Source organism: Rhipicephalus sanguineus, chromosome 9 (genome assembly GCF_013339695.2).
Source record: "Rhipicephalus sanguineus isolate Rsan-2018 chromosome 9, BIME_Rsan_1.4, whole genome shotgun sequence".
Taxonomy (NCBI): Eukaryota; Metazoa; Arthropoda; class Arachnida; order Ixodida; family Ixodidae; genus Rhipicephalus; species Rhipicephalus sanguineus.
The window spans coordinates 37,647,353-37,670,305 of NC_051184.2; the positions used below are offsets into that span (position 1 = coordinate 37,647,353).

General features: G+C 43.8%; 1 protein-coding gene across 1 annotated transcript; it reads left to right on the forward strand.

Annotated features, from left to right (window-relative positions):
* Positions 1 to 602: 602 nt before the first annotated feature.
* LOC119405004 (uncharacterized) lies at positions 603 to 21,976 on the forward strand. Its single transcript, XM_037671752.2, is given in 15 exon segments — positions 603 to 724; positions 2,966 to 3,155; positions 5,588 to 5,649; positions 6,408 to 6,439; positions 6,441 to 6,501; positions 7,262 to 7,474; positions 10,125 to 10,228; positions 12,330 to 12,435; positions 12,970 to 13,186; positions 13,891 to 13,955; positions 15,659 to 15,748; positions 16,310 to 16,549; positions 16,971 to 17,077; positions 17,478 to 17,619; positions 18,443 to 21,976. Coding segments are annotated over 15 exon segments (1,875 nt in total). The 5' UTR covers positions 603 to 633; the 3' UTR covers positions 18,598 to 21,976.
* Positions 21,977 to 22,953: the final 977 nt, after the last annotated feature.

The window sequence follows — 22,953 nt, forward strand, 5'->3', positions numbered from 1 at the left end:
GTCGCAGAAGTTCGCTAAGAAATGCTTCGCATTTAAGATGCTTCGCATTTAATAGCTGCATTTTCTAGGCCGAAGAGTTCTGCAATCGGCTGCCGCTCGGAATCTCCAATGGAAGCACAAGCAGACGATACCGCAACTGCATCCATCGCAAGATGGCGGACGATTAACCATGATAAAGATTGACTGTTATAAAACTATTCCAGGGATCGTAATAACAATGCACTTACCGACTCCCGGCTGTCAAGCTTATACTACAGTGGTGCGAGCTAGAATTCTTGCTCGTTACCTCCATTTCATCGAACAAGAGAACGGAGAAGGCAAAACGAAACCGCTTTTCTTCCGAATGTAATGGAATGTGAGCTTTCGACGTCTGCTTACTGCAGCTTCCCGAGCTCACTTTAAGAAATCAATTTTAGACCGGTATTTCTTTCTCCATACTTTTTAATGTTAAATTTTTTACTGCAATTGCCACCCCAGTTTTTCTGACAAAATGTTCGTAAGCTCAAAAATTACCTAGCGTAAATACGGCCTCCAAGATTATATACCGACAACTCTTTTTTTTTTTTGAGCGTTATCTCGGAGGCCACGCGTAAACCGGAAATATGGAGCGTTGGCAACAACGTCGCTGCAAACATGGCGCCTCCCTCGGAATGTCAGCGTTGGGGAGGTGGCTATCGTTCGCACTTTCTTAGGATTTTACTCTTATCTTCGGTTTTATCCGCTGGTGAGTACTGCACGAGCTATCTATCGCGAATCCTATCGCAGCGTTAGCGTTCGATCGCAATGTTTCCGTAAAGACATCCGTGCGCCGATCGCATATGAGATAGGCGTTGTCCGGAGCATTGAACCGTTGATTCGTTGAGCCGTTATCGCTGTTTGTGTCGCTATCATCAGTGGCTCCCGGTTTTCGAAACGGGAAGAGGCATTAGTGCACAGTAGGCTAGAACATCTTTGTAAGAGCTGTCGTTGAAGATGAGATAAAGGGGACGTTTTCTAGTTTGCGCTGTACTTGTGACGGGCATATGTTTACGTCGTGTTTACCGCTCTTCAGTTTGAATACTTATGTGTTACTTGCGTGTCTGTACCTTGATGCATTGTCATATTGCTGCCTTTGAGCCTTAACTCACTGAATCCAAGGAATTCTGTGCGCTGTTTGCTTTAACTTGTACCCTACTTCCCAAGTTTGTTCTGTCGTGATCCCATTTCTTATAAGCACGCAGTTGTGTTCACCCAGTTTGTGTTTGTCGCTGCAATTTGACTTCGTAGCGGCGCGCCCCATGCTACAGACGGAATCCTGTACTGCTTGCGTATCAAATGTTATACGAAACCGTTGTTTACGACAGGCGCGCCGCGTTTTCCACGTCACCGTTTGACTCAGCTTGCAAGCACGCATGATATGCCGTTTCCTGGCGGGAGCATTGAGTGTTCTATGCCGAGCTGCGTTCCACAGAACCTCGTCGTAGCGTGTGTCGGTGTCTGATAGAAACGTAGAAGTTAGAAGTCGTTGCGCTTCACTTGGTGGTCTGTCTTTCCTGTAATGCGAAGGTTGTGGGTTCGGTACCCACCGGCGGCGAGCTGGTTTTGCATCCGCTTTAAATCATTTTTTTTTTACCTTTATCGCATAATTAGTGCATTTCAATTGAAAGCTACAAATGACACCCTTTATGCTTTTATTAGCGTCATTTGTTGGCTTCGTACGGCTGTGCTTAACAAAAAATAAAACGGCTTTTTGTTTTATTCCTCTTTTGTTATGTAAGGTGGTTGGTCACGTGACCTGTATAAGCCTGTTTCAGCTGAAACATTTTGTTTTTCTATTTAATAGGAGTAGGAGTGCATTGATGAAATACTCTGCATGAAGCTTCTTTGCCGATCGCATTATCTTGCTGTCTTAGAGCACTGCATCGCAAGCTAAATAGTTGTAGTTGGTGTTGTGCAGTTGTCACAGTGCAGCAAACTCTACGGGAATGAGAATTTAACGAGTGCAAGATTTAGCACTCCCAAACGCTGGAAACTGCACAACTGGCAAAGTCATGAAAATCTGTATTTCGAAATCCAAAAAAAGGCAGGAGTCGGGGAAAGACTAAAAATTCTGGAAGAGATTGAAAAATTGACTCCAGCACACACCCTGTTCACGAATTTTTCATCTCTTCTTTATTTCGAAATGTCACTTAGCAGCAATGTGCAGTCTGGGTGTTCCCCAGCAGTTCCGTGTTCACAAGAAAGCTGAACGTGCCTTCGTATGAGTGTCTTTCTCTTCTTAAATGCAGCCACGCTTTTGTGTGGCTAATACCCCTGTAGCACGTGAAGGCTTAATGTCATTTGTAGCTAATGACATTCGACACATCAAATGATATTAGTTGTCGTGAGCCAATACACAGCAGGATATAATGTAATCTGTAGGTGATGTCACTCGCGATGTAGCGAAGACCAGAATGAACAAAAATGTCACAGTGTGTGTGCAAAAAAGATGTTCTTATGTATATAAAATCCTAATAAAAATTGTTTACAGCAGATAACTGTCAGACTGCGTTGACGCCATCGGTGGTAGACAGGCTGTATGTCAGACTGACAGCTACATGGCTGGTGACATTTGTTACTGTTTCGCTGGGAACTAGAACATCCGTACTTTTTAGAACAAATAAGTTAAATTGTTCGGTAAAAAATAAAACAATATGTTTAAAAATAAGAGCATAATGATTGTTATAATGAATTATTTACCATTTATTATATATTTGCACGCGGACCCTCTTTGGTGAGAGTACTTTCACAACAGAAACGCGTTAAAATGAGTTCAGCAAACTCACTCGTTTGCACAAGTAATTTTCGTGTAATGACATTACTTTTCCCGTGTGGCAGCCAACTAACCATACTAAATGTAAATGCCATTAGGTACAAATGACATTAAACCTTCTCGTGTGACAGAGGTATAAGCCAAGCTTTTTCTTGAACCTTTTCTTTTTCTCAGGACATGCCTACTACCAGAGGCCTTCAGAGAGGTGCACGATACCTCAGACGTTACAGGGCGAATGGTACTCCAAGGAGCGCGGTGACGACACTTACACGACCATCGACAACAACCGCATGTCGAACCGGGGCGACTGCCTGCATCTTGTCAACAGAAATAATGACAACTTTACCATCATATTCGAATACAGGTTGGTGCCCCTTCTACCCTGTGCATCTTTAGTGCGAATAAAACCTGGTAGTGAATGTGCCTTTCAGTGGCAAATTTAGTAGTGAGCTTCCTAGACTTTAATCATAGTACATTTACGACCGAACCTCATTATAACGAAGAAGCATCGGGACCATAAATTAGTTCAGTACGTCCAATATTCGTTATAACAGTAGCGACAAAAATCGGCTTGAACAAGTCGCCAATCAGGCTTGCAAAAAATCTTAGGTACAAAATGCCCTAGTGTAGGCTTCACAACTATAAACGGGACAAACACCTTGTTTATAGTGGCTAATCTGCCTCTTTCATGGTGCCATGGTGCATGCACCCTTCCCCTAGCGGAAAGGTCATACAGTGCCCTTTCATCTCGGAGGCTTTCTTTCTGGCAATACTGGCTGTCCTGGCCCCTACCAAAGCCCTACCAGAACGGCAAAGGGCAGCACAGGAAAATGAAAAAGGCAGATTACCCCCTTGCGCCATTTCAAACTTCGGTTCATGTGGTGCCACAACCAGTCAAATGCACTTTTCTTTGCACTAGATGACCAAAATTTCTGTAAACTTTTGAAATATTTCAAAAGAATAGTGGTTGCGAATTGTCTTTCAATATATATTTTACCTTTTTTGCTAGATTCCGCGTTTTGACCAAGCCGATATCGAGGGCACCTCTTGCGTTTTCGGTTTTGTTATGAAAAGAATAAATGCCGCTGAGATAAAGCATGACCAAGCAAGGTTCGAACTACTTAGTTCTCTATAGCCAATGATTCGCTATACAGTGCAGACCACTTATAACGTAACCGCATATAGTGCAGGACCGGTTATAATGCGGTCTTTTTCTTTGCCTTTTTTTGCTACCTTCCGCGTTTTGACCAAGTCGCGAGCCAAATGTTTTTTCTTTACAGTTGATATCACGGCACCTCTTGTGTTTTCGGTTTTGTTATAAAAAGAATAAATGTCACTGAGATAAAGCGTGACCAAGCAAGGTTCGAACTACTTAGTTCTCTGTAGCCAATGATTCGCAATATTAGTGTTCATTATAACGAGGTTTAGCTACGTTGTATGCTTTTGTAGGCAGAGAGAGTCGTTGCTGCTGCCAGATGTGGCGCTGCCCAACTTTCTAAAAAATTATGTTTCGCGTGTGTGTCTACTGTCAAAAACGACACACGATTGTTGCAAGTTTTAGGGTGTGCAACTTTTGGGGAGACACACTGCACCACCCTCAGTGGCTGTGGCATACTGCTAAGCTCAAGGTTGTGGGTTTGATACCCACTGCAGAGGTCGCATTCCGATTGGTGCAGAATGCAAAAACGACCATGCACCTTAGCTTTGAGATGTGGCGTGTTGAAATGTAATCTTAAGTCTTCCATTACACCATGCCATATAATACAACTGTAGTTTTCGAACATAATACAGCAAAATTGAATTGGTTATTGCAGTGAACCAGGACAAAAATGTAGAACTGTAAGATTAAAGAGAAAAAAAGTAAACAGTTGCACTTGAGGGTAGTTCACTACAGAAGCCAGTAAAAGAGGACTGTGCTTTATTGTTCGCATATATTTTTGGGCAGGGCTGGTAAGCCAAATTCCAAATTGTAGAGGTGTATAGCTTTTCCTTGATAACCTATGTAGTATGTAAATTCTTGTGATTGACTGTGCTTTCACATGCTGCAATTGTACCTTGTTTTTAACACTGCCTGTCGCATGCCAGTCACTGGACTGATAGCATAGAAGCCATGTAGACATTCGTCTACTTTATCTTCAGCGGGTTGTGTATCGGCCATTCCTGCTGAATAAATATCGCCAAGAATTAAGAGGTATTGAAGGGCTTCACACGAACAGTATTCACATTATGTTAGTCGGCATAATGGCTTGAACCAGTCATGGATATTTTCTTTGTGTTGCATAAGTAGTCACTTCCAGATGCGTGAGTCGGATACCCAGCCACAGCAAAAAGGCTCGCTAACCTAGATTTGGGTACATGTTGAAGAACCCCAGCTGGTCAAAATTAATCTTGAGATCCCCGCTACGGCATGCCTCGTAATGATATCCTATGGTTTTGGCACATAAAGCCCCAAAATTTAACTTTAATTACAACTGGTTTAACTTCGTGCGTACCTGAACATCAATTTACTTGGGTGCTGGCACCATTTTTTCTGTATTGCAGCGCACATTTCTGGTGCTCCAAGCTCACTGTGCTCTAATTAATGGCCATCCAAATTGAGTAGTGGGGAGCCAAGTATGCCAGGGTTACCGAAAATTCGACACCTATTATGTGGGGGCATGTGAAAAATGCATATATATGCTGACGGAAACCAGAGAATGATTCCGCATTTTTAGAATTGATGATGGCCAAAGGACTAACACTTTACTGTACTTTCAGTTGCTACTGACCTAACAAAAACCATTATATTTTTTGCAGTGCCTGTTACTACTGCGTCCGCATATTTGTGCGGACCCTGAATGTCTTGGAAAAGATTGAGAGTAAGTCGTCTTGCCTAGTCTCGTAGCACACCTTGGCATCAACGCGTCGTATGGCTTTTGATGATAATAACGATTCCTTAATTATGTTCGCACATGCACACTATGGGAAACGGACCATGAACCAGGTAGTTTATGATGATGATGATGATGGTGCAAACTTTATTGGGGTCCAGAGAAGACGCACGAGAGACCCCATGCCACCCGGCTAGTCCCACGTAGGGACCGCCAAGCCGAGCTTGGCGGTCCCTAATAACGAAAAGGAATGTGTAGATAAAAATGTGAGAGAAGCTTTACTAAATCAGATGACGTAAGTGATACTACGTAGATAGTCAACCTTGTTTCAGTATTAAGTGTAGACAAATCGTGATAACCCAATAACAAACATAAAGGAAAACAAATCTCAACGCATGCATTATCAGAACGTCAAAACAACCAAGCTCTATTTATCGAACCTTCCTGTCCTCGGAAAACACAGCAGTACCCCCAAATTCTGAGAGCAAAGCATACCATAGCTCGTATGTAAAAGCACAGATGATATCAAGTCAATACTGAACACAACTTTTTGAGTAACTCCACTCCAGTGTTTCGTATGATTTCTGAAAGATGGTTAACATACATGGGGCTATATTTTTAACATAGCAATTTTAAGGCTAATGTACAAGCTTAAGTTGCTAAAAATTTTGTACTTGGCAAACAGTTGTTTGTCATGGTATTTGTGTTTATGTACATTGTTATTAAATTTTCTCTCTTGTCTCTAGCTGGCTGCGTCAATCTCAATGAAGGTGAAGTAGCCTGACATCAAGACTGTGTGCCGCTCTCTTGATATCAACCAGGAGAGGATCACTCTTTTCTGTGAGCATTGCACGATCTTTCAAAGATGCACAGCTTTAAAGGGTCCCTCACCAGGCCACCCAGCAAATTGCATTAGCTATGCACTGGAAATTGTTAGATGCCCAATAGAAAGTGGCATGCAACAACAATGTGAGGAGGGGAGCTTCACACGCTTGCCACTTGCTGCGTCGAGCCTTCCCTCCGTTCTGCCGTACCGGAGCCGGAGGATCGCATAGTGCACACGCGTCAGCACGTGGGCCACGTGCTTACGGTGCAGCACGTGGCCTACATGCACGGCCACTCCCACGACCACGTGCAGTGCGTGATGCGCCCTCCTTCTTTCTCTGGAGCTTATGCTGCACTTGAGTGCCTCGATGTCTTCCTCACCAGCCACTCTGTGCGGCGGGCGATGGGACATTGAAGTTCCTTTTGCTGCACGGCACAGCACCTTTATCTACGTAGACGCACTCTGTGTTGTACACCATCACCCCATGTTGAAGCGTGGTGTCCGCGAGGACAAGGGCAAATGACATTCAGTTTGAAATTTGAGGTCTTTTCACGACTGCGTCACGATGTAATTCTTGGCAAACACAATCATGAGCATGCAGTGAAAGCATTCTGCTTGTCTGTTCATAATAGCCAGACCTGATGAGAGGCCCTTTCAAGGGGAGCACAGTAGTCTCCTCGCTTCGCAAAATTCATATTTCCTCTGTGTACATTGCCTCTTGTTCTTTCTTTAATGTGTGCCCCCTTCTTCTCCCGGGCCCTTTTAAATGTCCAGCAACCAACCCGACGGCAAAGAACTGTCGTTCGAGCTTGGAAGGCGTGTGGAAGTTTGCGTACCGAAACACGTACAAGTTCACGGGCGAGTGCAAACATCCGGACGCCAACATAACAGCCTGTCAGATGCCGGGAACTCAGTTCTTCGTCGTCAACCAGCAGTTCACCATCAACTACAAGCAGTGCGAGGGCATGCAGGAGACCGAGGAGGGAGGTGAGCTGTGCTTTTACTCGAGCCAGTTAAAGGGACACTAAAGGGACACTAAAGGTGTTGTATGTCAAGAACGCAGGATCAGAGGGCGGAAGAGGAACTTTATTGAGCTGCTCGTAGTTACAGAGCCTCGAGCTGACTGCCCTGATGGAGGCAGAGTCCTCGAAGAGGATAAGGGCAGTTACATTGCTCTCTGTTTACGATACATAGCGAGAGCAGCGTCCCTGGAAAAACGTGACTATACATGTCTGGAGTTCGCGGCAGCTGCAGTAGAACATAATTCACAGCCGCGCTCAGATGTAAGCACGGAGGCGCCATGTGATCTCTCACTATACTCACGTTGTTAAACACGCACACTTTGTTGCTTATATGTGTGTGGCTTTTTAGTTCCCAATAAAAGGGAAATATTAAGTTGAGCTTGATTGAAAGATTGGGCTTGTGTAATAACCAGTTCACCATTCATGACAAGAACAGAGGATTTGTTAGTGAGGAAAGAACAAAATTGATAAATCAGTGTGGCGCCCTCTGTCATGCTCTGTGGGAACCTCAGTAAGTGACGTCAGATCATCTCTGATTACTGAAGGGCTTATACATAAAAACTGAACCGCATAAATTTTGACAATAAGTAGACGTCTATAGACGTGCAGTGTCTATGGAGAGTACCTTAGTAACCTGCAATTCGCTGATGACATTGCATTAATGAGTAATTCAGGGGACGAATTGCAACTCATGATTACTGAATTGGACAAGGAAAGCAGAACTGTAGGTCTGAAAATTAATATGCAGAAAACTAAAGTAATGTGCAACAGTCTCAGAAGAGAACAGCGCTTTTCGATAGGTAGTGAGGCAGTGCAATTTGTAAAGGAATACGTCTACTTAGGACAGGTAGTAGCAAGCATTCTCAAATCATGAATGGTAGTTTACCACTGTCACTCAAGAGGAAGGTATGTAACAGCTGCATCTTACCGGTACTTACCTACAGAGCAGAAACCTGGAGGCTTACAAAGAGGGTTCAACTTAAAGGGGTGGTGCCACCATGTTTGTGGCTTGCGCGTTCTTTGCTGTAAGCGTTTCCTAAAGCTCCAGGAAGAACGATGCACGCACCAAGATTCATGTATTCTCGCTAAATAATTTAATATCGCCTTTTGATGTGGACAACTTTCGTTTTCAGTTTCTGGGCGCCGAGGTTGGGCAGTGACGTAGAAGTGTAGGAGGCGTGGTCACGTGACCACACAAGGCTGTGACGCACTTAGCCAGAAAACGATCGAAACTCGGCGAGTGATGTAGCAACCGATGCTTTGCCGGTACTATAGTGAACTAGAATATATTCTAGTTCACTGCAGCCGGTACGTACGTTGCGGAGGTGGCGGAGGTCCGCAGGTCACTCACGTCATTACAGCAGATCTGGTGTGACGTCACTACAACTTTCGTTGTCCATCCTACAGATCTATGTCAGTGTTGGCGCGCTAGCGATGGGTTTTGATCGGGAGAACGGGCATTTAGGTACACTTTGGAAGTGAAATAAAATATATTCTAAACATTTGCTGTGTCCAACCCTTCGTGTGGAGTGTCCTTGCATACAGAGGAAACCCACAACAGGCTTGTTATAGCCTCGAAATTTGATGGTACCACCCCTTTAAACTGAGGACCATGCAGCGAGCAATGAAAAGGAATGTTAGGTGTAACCTTAAGGGACAGGAAGAGAGCAAAGAGTGGGTCAGGGAACAGATGGGTATTAAGGACATCTTAGTTGAAATCAAGAAGAAGAAATGGACATAGGCAGTGCTTGTAGCGCGTAGGCAAGATAACTGCTGGTCATTAAGAGTAGCTAACTGGATTCCAAGAGAAGGCAAACGCGAGGGGGAGACAGAAAGTTAGGTGGGCAGATGAGATTAAGAAGTTTGCAGGTATAACATGGTAGCAGCAAACACAGGACCGGGTCGATTGGCGGAACATGGGAGAGGCCTTTGCCCTGCAAAGGGCGTAGTCAGGTTGATGATGGTGATGAGACGTGCAGTAAGCCAGAGCTGATGCTACATATGGCTGTGGAGCTCTCGGACGCCCGCTGATTCACAGAAATCGGCAGCCGCGGTGGTGGTGTCAAGTCCTCCATTAGGTGTGGGTGATTCAAATTGAGCAGTGGCACCAGAGACTTTTGGTGGCTGTTTCCGGCGCAAAAAGTGTGTTTATTGACGTGCATAAAGTGGTGATGTACTCGAATGCAGGTAAAGAATCCATCTAACCAAACTGTGTTCCTTTAGTGTCCCTTTAATGTCTAACAGGGGTGGTTCAACAACAGTTCTATTTCACTAAATGGAGGTAGACACTGTAGTATTGATTGTGGTGTGCCTTTTAGTGAATCGCTTGAGCAGTAAATTGCCATGAATTGAAAACCAGGGCGTTGCAGTGGCATAGTCATGTCAGTTACGATACTTGCCTACTGGTACACTCTCGGTGCCGTCTCACTTGTGTAAGGTCCTCGATGTACAGTAGTGTTAGTACGATCTTCAAAGGACTGTGCAGCTTAGACTGTTGCTGTGGAATTGCCATCGATGTCAGCCGTTCTTAAAAGATTTTCTTCAGCATGCACTTTGTTAACGTCGTTCCGCGCAGCCCCACGTTAACGGTTGGTTCTCATGCAACTCTTTTTCAGAGGTCCAGTACAAGTGCCTCGGCGACTGGTACATTGGCAAGGACCGCTACTTTGCTGTCATGAACACTCGCGAGAGTCGTATCGATGCGAAGTATCGTTGCTTTGTAAGTTCCCTCAATTTTTTCTTGATTACGAATACTGTGTACAGTCAAATCCTGCTATAATGAACTCCGCTACAACGAAATTCCCACTACAACGAATAATTTTGGATTCCCTGTCAGCCACCCATAAAGAACAATGCGAAAAATGTCTCGTCACAACGAATACTTTTCATTGGTACTTCCGCTTCAACGAAGTTTTCGCGAGTGCTATCACATAAGAAAAAGGGGCTTGCCTAGGATTGCCTCGAAATTCTGCTAGCAACTCGACCATTTCTCGTCGGCTCGTGGCTTCCAGAGCCGTGCGGCTGCATCGCAAGACCCGTGTCTTCATCGGAGACACGTTTTCTGCCACCACACGCACATCTCGGTAAATTTTTCGCCATTGAGGTGCTCAGCGACAGATCATCCATCCACCTTGATGCTGCCGGCAGGTTTGTTGCGTGTGCGAGCCGCGGTAGAATCGTCCTTCAAGAACTCTCGCGATGTTTTTGACATAGTGTTCAAAACAAAGCTACTGCTCATCGTCACTAGCCCTGCTATCGTGAATGACAACCACGGAGTTATGAAGGCACACGCACGGCCAGCGTTCACCTAGTCCAAGCGTAACTACATTCTGCCGCAACCGCTGCAAACACAAATGCGGTCGTGTCGACCACGAATGTATACGCGCGCATCCAAAGCCCACCGACTCAAAGCAGTGCTGCTTGCCAGAACGCTGTGGAAAAACCGCGGTAGATGTGATCACAGATAGTAACGACGCAGTTCCGAAGGCACGCTCACGGCCAGCGTGCACAGATTGAAAACAGAGCTACCGTTTGTTGCATCTGCTACGCAGAAAACCGCGGTCGTGTTCGTCGCAATCATCGATAAGACTTAGCTCTGGAGGTATGCAGCTAACAAAGTGGAAGATTAAAGGCATTACGTAGAGGCGTAAAACAGCACGAAGTGTTTCGGCTTTCCGGTCGCTCGCTTATGACTACGGCAATGCGGTGCTTCGGCGCTTAGTTTACGGTTGGCCTCTAGCGAAGCTTTGGCACGCTCGTTCGTGGCGCTGCGTGCTTGGCGCGCTCCGAAGGTAGCCTAAATATTGTATTTTCTTGTGTATAACCCGCCCCTGCACGTAACGAGCACCTCCTAGTACTAACCGCTGCAGAAAAAAAAAAAAAGATACCCGCGTATTGACGCAAAGCCGTCTTCTTTGCATTACTTTGGACGCATGCCATGAAGCCAGCTTGCGCACCGAAATTCTCGTATAAACTGCACCCCGAGCTCAGTTTCAAATTTTCTGTATATTTCGTGCGTGTTATACACGAGAAAATGCGTTCACTCGGTGTGCGGCCAAGTACACCTGAGTTAGCGAGAGTTCAGTGCATGCACTTGCTGGGACCAAAGGATGAGTCATAATCATCAGATCTTCCTAACTTTTGTGGCCTATAGATAATGTTTCGCTGCAACGAAATTTTACGACAACGATTTTTTTCATGCGTCCCGTCAATTTCGCTGTAGCAGGATTTGGCGTATGTTCTTTCCTTTGTTCAAGTGACAGTGCTCGAGCTAATTTATTGAAGCATTATTGCTTTTCACCAGCATACGAACAGTATGAGGCTTGACAGTTTGAAGTGTTTCTAGCAAATGTTTCAGAATATGCATGAAAGACAGCGCAGTCAAGATTGAGAGAAAGTATTTTCATGAATAATGCTTGTAATGAAATTTTGGCTTTGTGGCATGAGCACCCGAAAAATTAAACTCGTAGACACTCTGGTTACCTTCATATATATATATATATATATATATATATATATATATATATATATATATATACACACACACACACTAAAATATCTAAAAACTTTTAATTTCGGTTACGTTATATCAAGGGAACACTTGACGCACTGTGCACGCTTTTTTTTAAATGTCGGGACATCAGACACGTATGTGTTAGTCAACAGATGCTAGGGAATGCAATTGTCACTCTACATGAATGAACATGATTTCACATAATCAGTAAATGCTGCAAGTGATGGTTGCATAGAGTATGTGCTGCACATATACTGTCAGCGGAAGCTTCTCTGTGTCTCAACGTGCGAGTTGGCATCTCTTGCAGCTGGCAAACAGAGACGACGACATCTATCTGGGTGTCTCCATTGAACCCGAGTGTTCGTCGCTCAAAACGCCTCAGGAGTCACCCGAACGCTACCGCTTGGAACAAGGTAAGGCCAGTGGCTATTCGTAAGCATCGCTCACAGGGTATGTCTTGATAAATAAAGCTGCTTTAGTTTGCTAACTACCTTCTCTTAATGCAGTGTTAAGGAAGTACTAACGTCATGCATATTTTTTACTTGTCTTTTTTGTGTCTGTGTGAAAGTGAAGGCTCTAGGCTAATAAGCCTTCAAATATAATTGACCATAATATTATTATCCATTTCTAGGAACTGGTAGTTCCAGTCTTGTTACCCAGGAGAAAAATGCTTTGAAACATCATTGTACACTGGCTCAAGAACAAGCTTAAAAAATGTTTGTTAGTATAGTTGGATCATGCTTGGAGATTTTAACAAGTGCATATTTCAAAACTACAAGGGAAGAGATAATTAAAGTTAATCTGGCACTTCTGTCTATGACATCTGTCAGAGGCCCAGTGCTGCTTTGGGATCTCGAATACCACGGATAGGTTAATATAACCAGTCATCAGTTGAGATTCAGTCAGTCATTGCATTGGCGTATGACTCGTTCTACCGCTCTCTGCAGTGAAAACCGAGATTGTGCAGCCCAGCTGTACGCTGCCCGACAACTTCACCGGCACCTGGCTGAACACGGCCAACTTCGACTCACTGGTCGTCATCAACAAGACGCACATAGTCGAAACCTGGAAGCCCGACACCGGTCGAATCCGGGAGCAGATCTACGTGTGTGTTGAGGCACGTGAGAACAGATACCTGATGGCTCGACATGGCATCCATGGCTGGTGAGTGTGCACCGCCACAGTCCTGGTGTGTTTTACAGCGAAGCTGGCGTGTGTATCTTGTGCCAACGTCGTCGTCGTCGTCGTCGTCGTCGTCGTAGTCGTAGTAGTAGTAGTAGTAGTAGTAGTAGTAGTAGTAGTAGTAGTAGTAGTAGTAGTAGTAGTAGTAGTAGTAGTAGTAGTAGTAGTAGTAGTAGTAGTAGTAGTAGTACACTCAGACCTCAAAAATACAAAGTCTCATCTGACACGAAAATAAGTTCGTGATATGCAAAAATTCTTTATAAACGTATAGTTGTAACATTATATATGGCAAGGCTATTCTTCATTTACTTCGTTATAACCGACAATTCGTTATGTTTGGGTTTGTTATATCACGGTTTTAGTGTAGTAGCAATAGTAGTAGTAACACCAGTAGTAGTAACAGTAGGGGTAGTAGTAGTAGTAGTTTAGTCGTAATAGCAGTACAGGTGGTAGTAGCATCAATCCTTACGTTTACTTGAATAATTGCGAAAATTTATCCTTTTAAAAGAACTACTGTTCTCAATCTTACGGATTTTAGCGTTGTGTTGGCAGCCTGTTTACGTTTCAGTCCGATTCATAGACAAATCAATTGAAGCGAAAACATGTTCTATGTTAGAATCTCATCATAATTGATGTATGGATGAAAAGATACGCTGGTGCAAGGATTTGTTCACTCTCTTTTTCAGTCAGAGGGACTTTGTCTGCTTCAACTTTGTGCCACGTCATCACAGTGTCATTCGCTACAGGAAAGGTAGTGTACTCCAGCTCTTTTTACACTACACAATACAGCAACGGTAAATAAGTTCACTTAGCAATATCTTGTAAACATTTATCTTCCTTCATCCTAGAGTTACTGATTCATTCCCAATTCTTGAAATTTGTGCCAGAGCGTCAGTGGATCATTGCGATTTTATTGGTTTTAATGCATTTTTTAGCATTTACTTAGACAGTTATGACACGGTAACAGTTCTCGACACTTGCCAAGTTTGGTCTCGATGTCGACATTAGATAATTCTCGTTTATTTGGGCTCCTTGTGTGTGAGCTGCCATGCACGCAATGGAACAGTTAAAAAAGGGTGTTTCAATCCTGGCTTTAGAGTCAGCTGCACTATCTTTTTCTCGTGAATGTGCTGACACATGCAATCACTGCATGGAATTATGTTCTCAATAGCGGTACTATAATTTTATCGGGTTACTATCAAAAGTTCATCTAAGCAAGACAGAAGTTCAGGGGAAGAGGGAGACTTGAAGCAATGAGAAATCGTTGAACGGGGAATGTCGCTGAAGCCTTGTCGACGAATTCTGTCATCGAAATGTTGGCTCCAGCGACACTCTTGTTCAGCGATTTCTCATCGTATCATAAACTAAGCTGTTATCTTTTTGCTGTTCCCCTTGAAGGGATACTAAAGAGAAAAATGATTTTTCTCGTATCAGTAAATTGCTCCTTCACAATGCCAAAATCACTACGCTTGCCGTGAGAAGACACTTGGCAGAGTCGCCAGCTCCGCTTATAATAAGCAGATTTGGGCTTTTTTTTTTTCACAGAGTCGCTTGTAGAATTTTCCAGTTGCTTGTCGCGTTTTTTTGGGGCTTGTTTGCGTTCTTCCTGCAGATATAGTCATTTTACAGCTCCTCACGTTCACTAATAGAACCTTTGTCGATGACTTTCTGTAGCTGAGTGTTGTAATCAGACACACGCTGGAGTATTCAACAAACATTATTCATGCACTGGCAAACATGCAAAGAATACAGATGTGCTTTTGCACATAGTTGCGTATACCTTCTCTTCGTATTTGAGCGACTTCTTATTATAATTAAAGAATATTTTCAAGAATGAGAAAATTGATAAATCTTCGGCCTTTTTTAGGCTTTTTCGCAAAAGTCGCGCCGCTTTTTTGGGCTTCTGTTGGGATGATTATTTGCTCGTTAGTTCGGCAGCATCTGGCAACTCTGACACTTGGTAAGCGAGGTAAACATGCAAGAATAAAATAGGAGCGACGACGCCACCCTGAAGTTCTCTCACCAATTGCCGTGACATCACAAATTTTGGTGGCATCTACTTGGGCCTACATAGTTCTTAATTTGTAAAAATGAAATACATTGTCTACTGAGGGAGCCAGAGACTTAACATACTAAGTTTCAGGAAATTTCTTGGTGCCAGTGTCGCCAAAACATGAAAAAAAAAACACTTTGAAATCGATGACATCGCGTGCAGAGATTTCGGCATGAAATTTGAAAATGAAATTTTGACCTTGATTTTCTTCTTTAATAATAAACCTACACTGGTGAAATTAACAACAGGAGACTTCTGAGAGTATAATTTCTATTCATCTAAACTGATTCACTGTTTCACGTTAGTGTCTCTCTAATCTCTATAACTGTGCTTGGCCGGTGCGTATTGTACTTACAACTGTGCATCATTGGGTTTTTTTTCTTTTTCTTTTTTTACAACAGGCAAAGAGATGATCACTGATGTGTTCTCGACTGTGTGCTCATGGACAATGTTCCCCGACAAGCAGCAGTGGCGTTACGATATTCTAATCTGTGAGTCACTGTTTTCCTATGACTGCGAAATCGCTCTTCACACATCCACGGATTTTATACCCAGCGAGCGTTGCAAAAAGTGTATAAAATCAAGTTGCATTGGTGGCTTTCGAGTAACTGTATCATAATTCCACTTTGCTCATTTTTCTGCTTGTAAGTGCTTGAGTCATTACACGCTAAGTGCAGCCGGAGAGCTTTTTTGTTGTTTATTTCGTGTTCGATTGTGAAGATTCATCACGATATGCATCTAAGGAATTCGATGTAGTGCATGAACACCAGCTTGTTCCACAAATCAATTCACCTTAAATAATCTAGACAAAGACACAAGGAACAAACAGTGACAAGTGATGCACCAAGTGTGAATAATTAAGAAATTATTCACACTTGGTGAAACAGTGCGACATTCCTGGCATACACTTTGTCCTCTTGGCCTGCCCAACTTTGCTGGTTAGATTGCCCCTAGCACTGGAATGGCATCAGCATTTCGGGTACGAAGAATTATTTTTCGTCCTGTGTCAGCGCATGCAAACGTTTGAATGTCTGGGATCTTTGCATTTCCAGCGAGAGAGCCCGTCTCCATCAAGTGCCCGGTGGCAGGCAAGTTCCGGTTCGACCAAACGGGCGACATACCCTTCGAGACGCGAATCCGCGGAGGTGTCACGCAGATTCCGCGGCCCAATGTGTATTGCAAGGAGAACATCTCTGACTTCTCCGTGTGCGACAAGGATCAGAAGATCATCCTTATCGATGCCAACTACTGCATTTCTGTCGACTACTTCGGCCGGCCTGTGGACATCTACAGTGAGTTACTGGGAAGGAGTTGTACTCGTGTGCTTGGCTCCAGTTCCTTGGGCTTTTGCATCATGCTCGCTGTCAATGAACAGCATGGTGCTCTTATTGCCATGCTTCCATTTAAACGCACTCGATGATCTAGTGGTAAATAGTAAGCACGTGAAAACATTGCTTCCTTTCTTACTGCCTTCATTTGTTTTTCCTTTGTTCTTCGCTCTCTTGCACTGTGTTTCTCACTTGCATTATGAACGCACATAAGTGAAGTTCAAAAGTGATCGTTTGTGGTTCATTCTTTGGGGAGAAAACTTCCTCGTCATTGCATTCGTGCATGCATAAGTGTGCACAGGGTTCCCCATTAGGGGGGTCAAAGTTTCATCGCTTCTAGAAGCTGCATGTTAATTTGTGTGTGCACTACGTTTCTTCCCCTAAGGTGAACCTGACTACGAGCTCAAGTGCATTGCGTTCTGGAAAGAAAACTTACGGTCCTACCTCATCACCTACAATGAGGAAGATGCTTACAGCAAATTTCGGTGTTGGGTAAGGTGGCTTTGGTTTTCATCTTAATTTTTTACACTAATGTCGCCGCATTCCTTGGTGCAGTTGCTCAAAGGTTGTAGCATTCCAAGTCTGAGCACTAAGCTGAGGTTAGAGTCTATAATTAAGGTAGTTCACTGTTTCAAAGGCACAGCTTGGCTGCAATCAAGGTGGTGGTGTGAAGTTCAGGAGTAATTTTGAGTCTTGACTGCAAAAACCGTTCCTGCGGACAGGCTAGAACCGTCCACGCCATTCATTCCGAGTGATTATTGAGATGACGCTTGCTCCACCGCTTCAGTGCTTGCTTAAGACATTCAGTTAAACACTTGGGCATGTTTTGTACTTTAACAGTGGGCCTGCTTTGACCAGAGACAGTAAACACGAAACCTTGGCTGCTTTGCAGGTGTACCAACGAGCAGATCTAAACCGTATCCTCATGTCCCAGTCGGTGGGAGCATTTTGCCACGTCTTACAAGATGTCACGTCCAACAACTACACCGAGGGTGCCGAAGTTGCCCTCGACATGGTCGAGTACGAACGTGAACGTAAGTATTGGTACCGTTTCTCCAGTGTTTCACCTCGAAAAGTTTCACGCTTTGTTTCGCCTAATTCGAAGGTTGGGGATTCGGATCCCATTGACGGAAAGGGTGGTTTTTCGTCGACTTCTATTCATTTCAGTTTACGTCACCATTATTACACTATACAGTTAAAGACGACAACTAACGTCCTCTATGCTTTCTCTGGCCTAATTGTCTGTTTGATTCATTTCGTTGTGCCTGACATATAAACAAGCCCCTGGAAAAAAAATGAAGGTTCCTCTTCCTTCGTTCATTCATAGCAAGGACCTCGCCACGGCAGACTTAGTGTCTTTAGGTTAGCATACGAGGGTTTATTGGTCAGCTGCTGCCTCTTGCAAAGATCATCTGCCACGTGACGCCCTCAGGCAAAAAGAGTGTTCCACACTCGCCCCCCTGGGCAATGAGCGGTGCTGGCTAACACTCCCAAAAATTTCATGCACAGAAATGCCCAACAAAGTGGACGGAGAAGTGCCTTCCATCATAGCTGAATTGGTAGGGCATCGGACACGTAATTCGAAGGCTGTGTGTTCACATCACAATGCCGGAAAGGGTAATTTTTCCTCCACTTCAATTGTTTTCAATTTACATCGAAATTAGTGCACTACAGTTAAGGACAACAATTAACGGCCTCTATGCTTTCCCTGGCCTAATTGTCTGTGCAATTCATCTTGCTGTGTCTGAGCTTTGTTTGAGAAATTAAGTGGTCAGGATTGACTTGGGGCTTTCCTACGGCGTCTCAACTAACAAACATGAGTTGAACGTCCCTAATTTCGCTCTCTCTGTATTCCAGATGACGACTGTCCGATGTACTTTGACGACGGATCCAATCCATACCAGCAGATTGCCGAGCAGGCGGCAATTCTGATGGGCTCGGCAACTGGCCTCACCTGCCACCTGTCATTCGTAAACCTTGTGCTTTTGGCATGTCTGCGCTTCTTGTTGTGACTGCAGGGCAGTTGACGAGGCAAGTGTCATATGCTGTGGACCTGAAGAGGCTCAAGACTTAAAAGACTGTAATACTTGTCTGCGCCGTGCATCTTCTGTCCTGCGCGCATGCGAAGTGTCCAAAACGCCCATTACCGGTGCGCAAAGGTGGCCCCCTTGTGTTTGCATTGAGACAACCCGTATGTTGAATTCCAGCCGAGTGTATTACCCAGGATGATTTTGAGACGGTTGGTCCACAGGGCACCAAAGCATACCGTACATACTGTATTAGCATAGGTTGGCGCAAGGCTAATTGAAGTTTGAAGCTAGCTGCAAAATGATTCTGCATGTACTTTCCAGATATGTACAACACATCCGTAATCCGTGGAAGCTCAAATATTTTATGTATGTATTGTCAAAACGCTTAATATAGGTAGAACTTGTGTAGATGGGTGAGCCAAATTCAAGTACTCACTCACATTACGTAACAAGGAAGGGGAACTCATATCAGCATCAGAATCCTTTAAGAGCTGTCTCATAGCACGAAGTGCACAAAAGACGTGCACACAGCAGTCTAGTGGGTACTTGTTGCCTTCTCTCTGTTTTTCAAGCTGGTAAAAGAAAGGAAGGCCAATCTAAGGACTTCCAACTGCATTTGCCTTTGAACCTACAGCTACGTAGCGAGTTGAAATTAATAGTGTCACTCATTTTCCAGTTTTGGCTTAATGCCAAACCTGATAATTTAGTAGTTGTATAAATCTCTTTCAGATGTCGTGGCAGATTAGCAGCTGGGACACTGTGGCACTGAGCATAGAGTTGCAGGCTGATACCTAGGAATGGGCTGGATATCGCCTTTTTCGATTAGAACAGAATGTCAAAACATTTCTGTGAGTGTGCTCCATTGAGTCTCAGAATAGTATTGAACTCTCTAGTTGCTGGCTGTCACTTTGCTTTATGAAATCCTGCCGACCAATCCGCCACTTTGTAGTCAAAATATCATCACGTTCACTCCGAGGTTGTGTAATGCCGAAACAAAGGTGCAGCATCTCAATATGTACTGTGAGAAGTGGAAAGAACTATGTTTCTCGCCCACATTTCAGTTGTAGTAGTATGTGCTTGCTAACAGGTGCCCTCTTTCTTTTTATTACGCATGGCGTACCAGAACAATGTGTTAGCGTTGCATGATTAACGAAACATTCCAAGTTGCCTGACAGGGCAGCAACAGACAGTGAAATGCTTGTGGCTTTTTACACCACTGCCCATGGTTCTTGTCGTGTGGCTAGACTTTTACTGTGCAGCTCTTTTTTGAGCCGTGTTTTTATGTTATTTCTTCATTTTCTATGTAACCTCAAATGAAGTGACATGTTGGAAGACTTGTTTTACATTGTAGTACTACGTAATAGCTGTTTGATGTCACCACTTTAGGGCAGAAAGAATCACGGCTGTGACACAGCGATCCATGTGGAGATAGCTTATGTTTCAGCAGCAGCATATTACAGGCAAGTGTTGCATCAGACATGAACGTACTGGTTGCATTGTGTCTATTCATTTCATTCCGCCCACCTAAACTCCTTTCTGCTCTGATATTATGCATTTGACATCCTAAATTATAAATTGTTTTAGAGGACATGACTGTCAGATTATTCTAAGAGACGTCATAATATGGTCATGTGTGGCTGCAGTGTTGTACACTGTACATATCAATTAGAAATGAAACTGATAACTCAGCTTGCTGTTGGAATCATGATAATTGTCTACGCAAGTTGTTGTTTGTTATTACCTAGCTATTTTCATACCATCCTCCCCCTGCTAGATCTGAAATACATATAACCCCAGATGTTTTACTTTTAATGCATATACATATGTACTTACACATTTGTACAGTATGCCTGTCTTGTGTATAAGATCTTCTGTTCAGCATATGTGATGAAAGTGTTGTTTTATCAAAATGATCTTTGTCTCTTAAGTGGAATCTCATACTATTTACTTTCGTGCGTGTATCTTCCATGTACTGAAGCGAGCAATATTGTGTACGCTGTATGATACAGAAGCATGCCTGGTGTTATGAATGATGCGTGACGTCATGTTTAAACTGCTTGTAACCATGGAGTGAAACTTTGGTGATGTTCACATAAGCGAGATGCTCCCACTAACATTCCTCAATTTCAGAAAGTGAAACCGGTAGAACCAATGTTTTTACGACATTGTTCAGGACTGCTAACGTCAAGTAGCATGTTTTGGCCGCAAGTAAGGCAATTGATTTCCCAGTTAAACAACTTTTGTCTTCTCTTAGGGACTCATTGGAGTCATTGAATATGTGGCAGGTAGTGGTCAAAGTACGCTCATTTAGAAGAAATCATGACTCTAGCAACTGTGTCACATGGTGTTTTGCTTATCTCTGTGTCATGTGCCTGCTAAAACTATCACCAATTCAGCACTTTGAATGGGTACATTGAGTGGCTAATTGTGAGCACTTAACTCAAGAATCTTTGGATTGGTAATGTGTTCACCAGCTGTTGTGGTTGTTGCGGTTATCATTATTTTATGTAAACATTAACAAATTATTTGAAGAGTGGCTGGCACATTATGGGAATGTGGAACGATGAAACTGGTAGTAAGGTGGAATTATTAGAGGGGAGTTCTGAAAACATTAATCTATTTAGAGACATACCCCACCGACCATAAGAAATACGCCCCCTCCTCTGGTCTCAACCTCAATTTTGCACGAGCTAGCATAAATATTATTGTTTCAGTTGTACGACTATTGCCCAAGCAAGAATCAACAGTAACTGTCTCTGCAAGTGATTCCCAGTAGCAGTTTGAAAGTTCTTCGTGGTATGTAAATTTTGTGTACAACCGTACATACACAGCCCACAAGGAGTGTGGTATGAAGCAGAGAGTTTTCTACAATGGTTGTTTAGTCTTTGGAAATGTCGTGGAGGAATGGTACGTTGAGTTAAGCAGCAGTCTTGTAAAGTTGAGAACAAGCTTTAAAAAATCCATCCACTACCTCGGATAATGTAATGCCGATAAAGGTTTTGCATAGTGATCATCGCTACAGTGTTTTTCACAAAGTTTAGGTAGGTTTAGTGGAAGCACCTCTGGCATCGTGTTGTGATGCCAACCAAGCAATATTCAGTTACGTAGCATGTGATGCTAGAGCAAGGCCCAGCTGTGGTTGTCCAGCACAGTACTATTATTAGTGCCTCGTGGCCTTGCGCACAACTTTCATCCGTCCATTTTTAACATGTTTGCCATCCCAGTGATCCAGTCACATTCCATGATCTAGCAGTGCGTTGCTGTTTTGTACATGTTTTAACACTGCTGACCTGGTGTTTTTACGCTCTTTACAGTGAATGGTTTTCAGTGTGCAGTTAAATAAACATTTATTTTTATCTGAGCAGAGCTTTCACCCATTGCAAAGTGGCATTGATGTGAGCTTTCCCCTTTGGCGATGCTGTGTGGCAGAAAATCGTAGTGTCCGTCCTGGTATCCCGACAGACATGGCATATTGTGCTGCTAAGCATGGAGGCAAGGGTTCGATTCCTGGCCACAGTGGCCACGTTTAGTAGGGTAAATCTGAAAAACGTAGATTTAGGTGCACATGCCAGAACATGAGGTGATTGAAATTAATCAGGAGTCCCACACGATGCAATACTGTGTTAACTTGGGATAGTCGGTGCACACTAGAGCTGGGTAACAGCACAAGGATGGGACAGACAGACTGAGACAAAGGAAGCACTATGGTTAGTTTTATGTAATCATATCTTTGCTTCGGCACGCAGAACACCAGAATCAAGTTTTTTTTTTCCTTTTTTTATTTTTTTTGTTAGAAGAAGGTTGCAGCACTAAGGTATTCTCTCGATATTTAACATGCTGGGTGCTTTCTGCAAGCCAGGTTGCGCCGAAACCTCAATATTAGCTGAAATCCGCCTTTTCAATTTTCCTGTTCAGCCCTCTGTCGTTTTGGTAGGGTTTTGACAGGGTATGGGACAAACAGTATTGCCAGAAAGAAAGCCTCCGAGATCAAGAGGTGTTTTGCGAATTTTCCGCTAGGGGAAGGGCGCATGCACCGTGGCATCGTGAAAGAGGCGGATTGCGCCACGCTGCTCCAAAGTAAGGAAACTGACAACCGCTGGTTCGTCTTCTGTCCAGCTTTAGCGGAAACACCTGTATAAATTACTATGATTCTGCTTCGTCCGCGATTTCGGACGAAACGTTCCAGATAGAACTGGAGCTCGGGAAAGTAGGCCTAACATCTGACTACGCCGTGCTGTCATTTATGGCGGTACATATATAGTCTCCCGTTCTCAGCTTGCCAGGCAGCCACCGGCTTTATGCAGATACGTCGCACTGGCGACGCCAAGAGCATCGAGA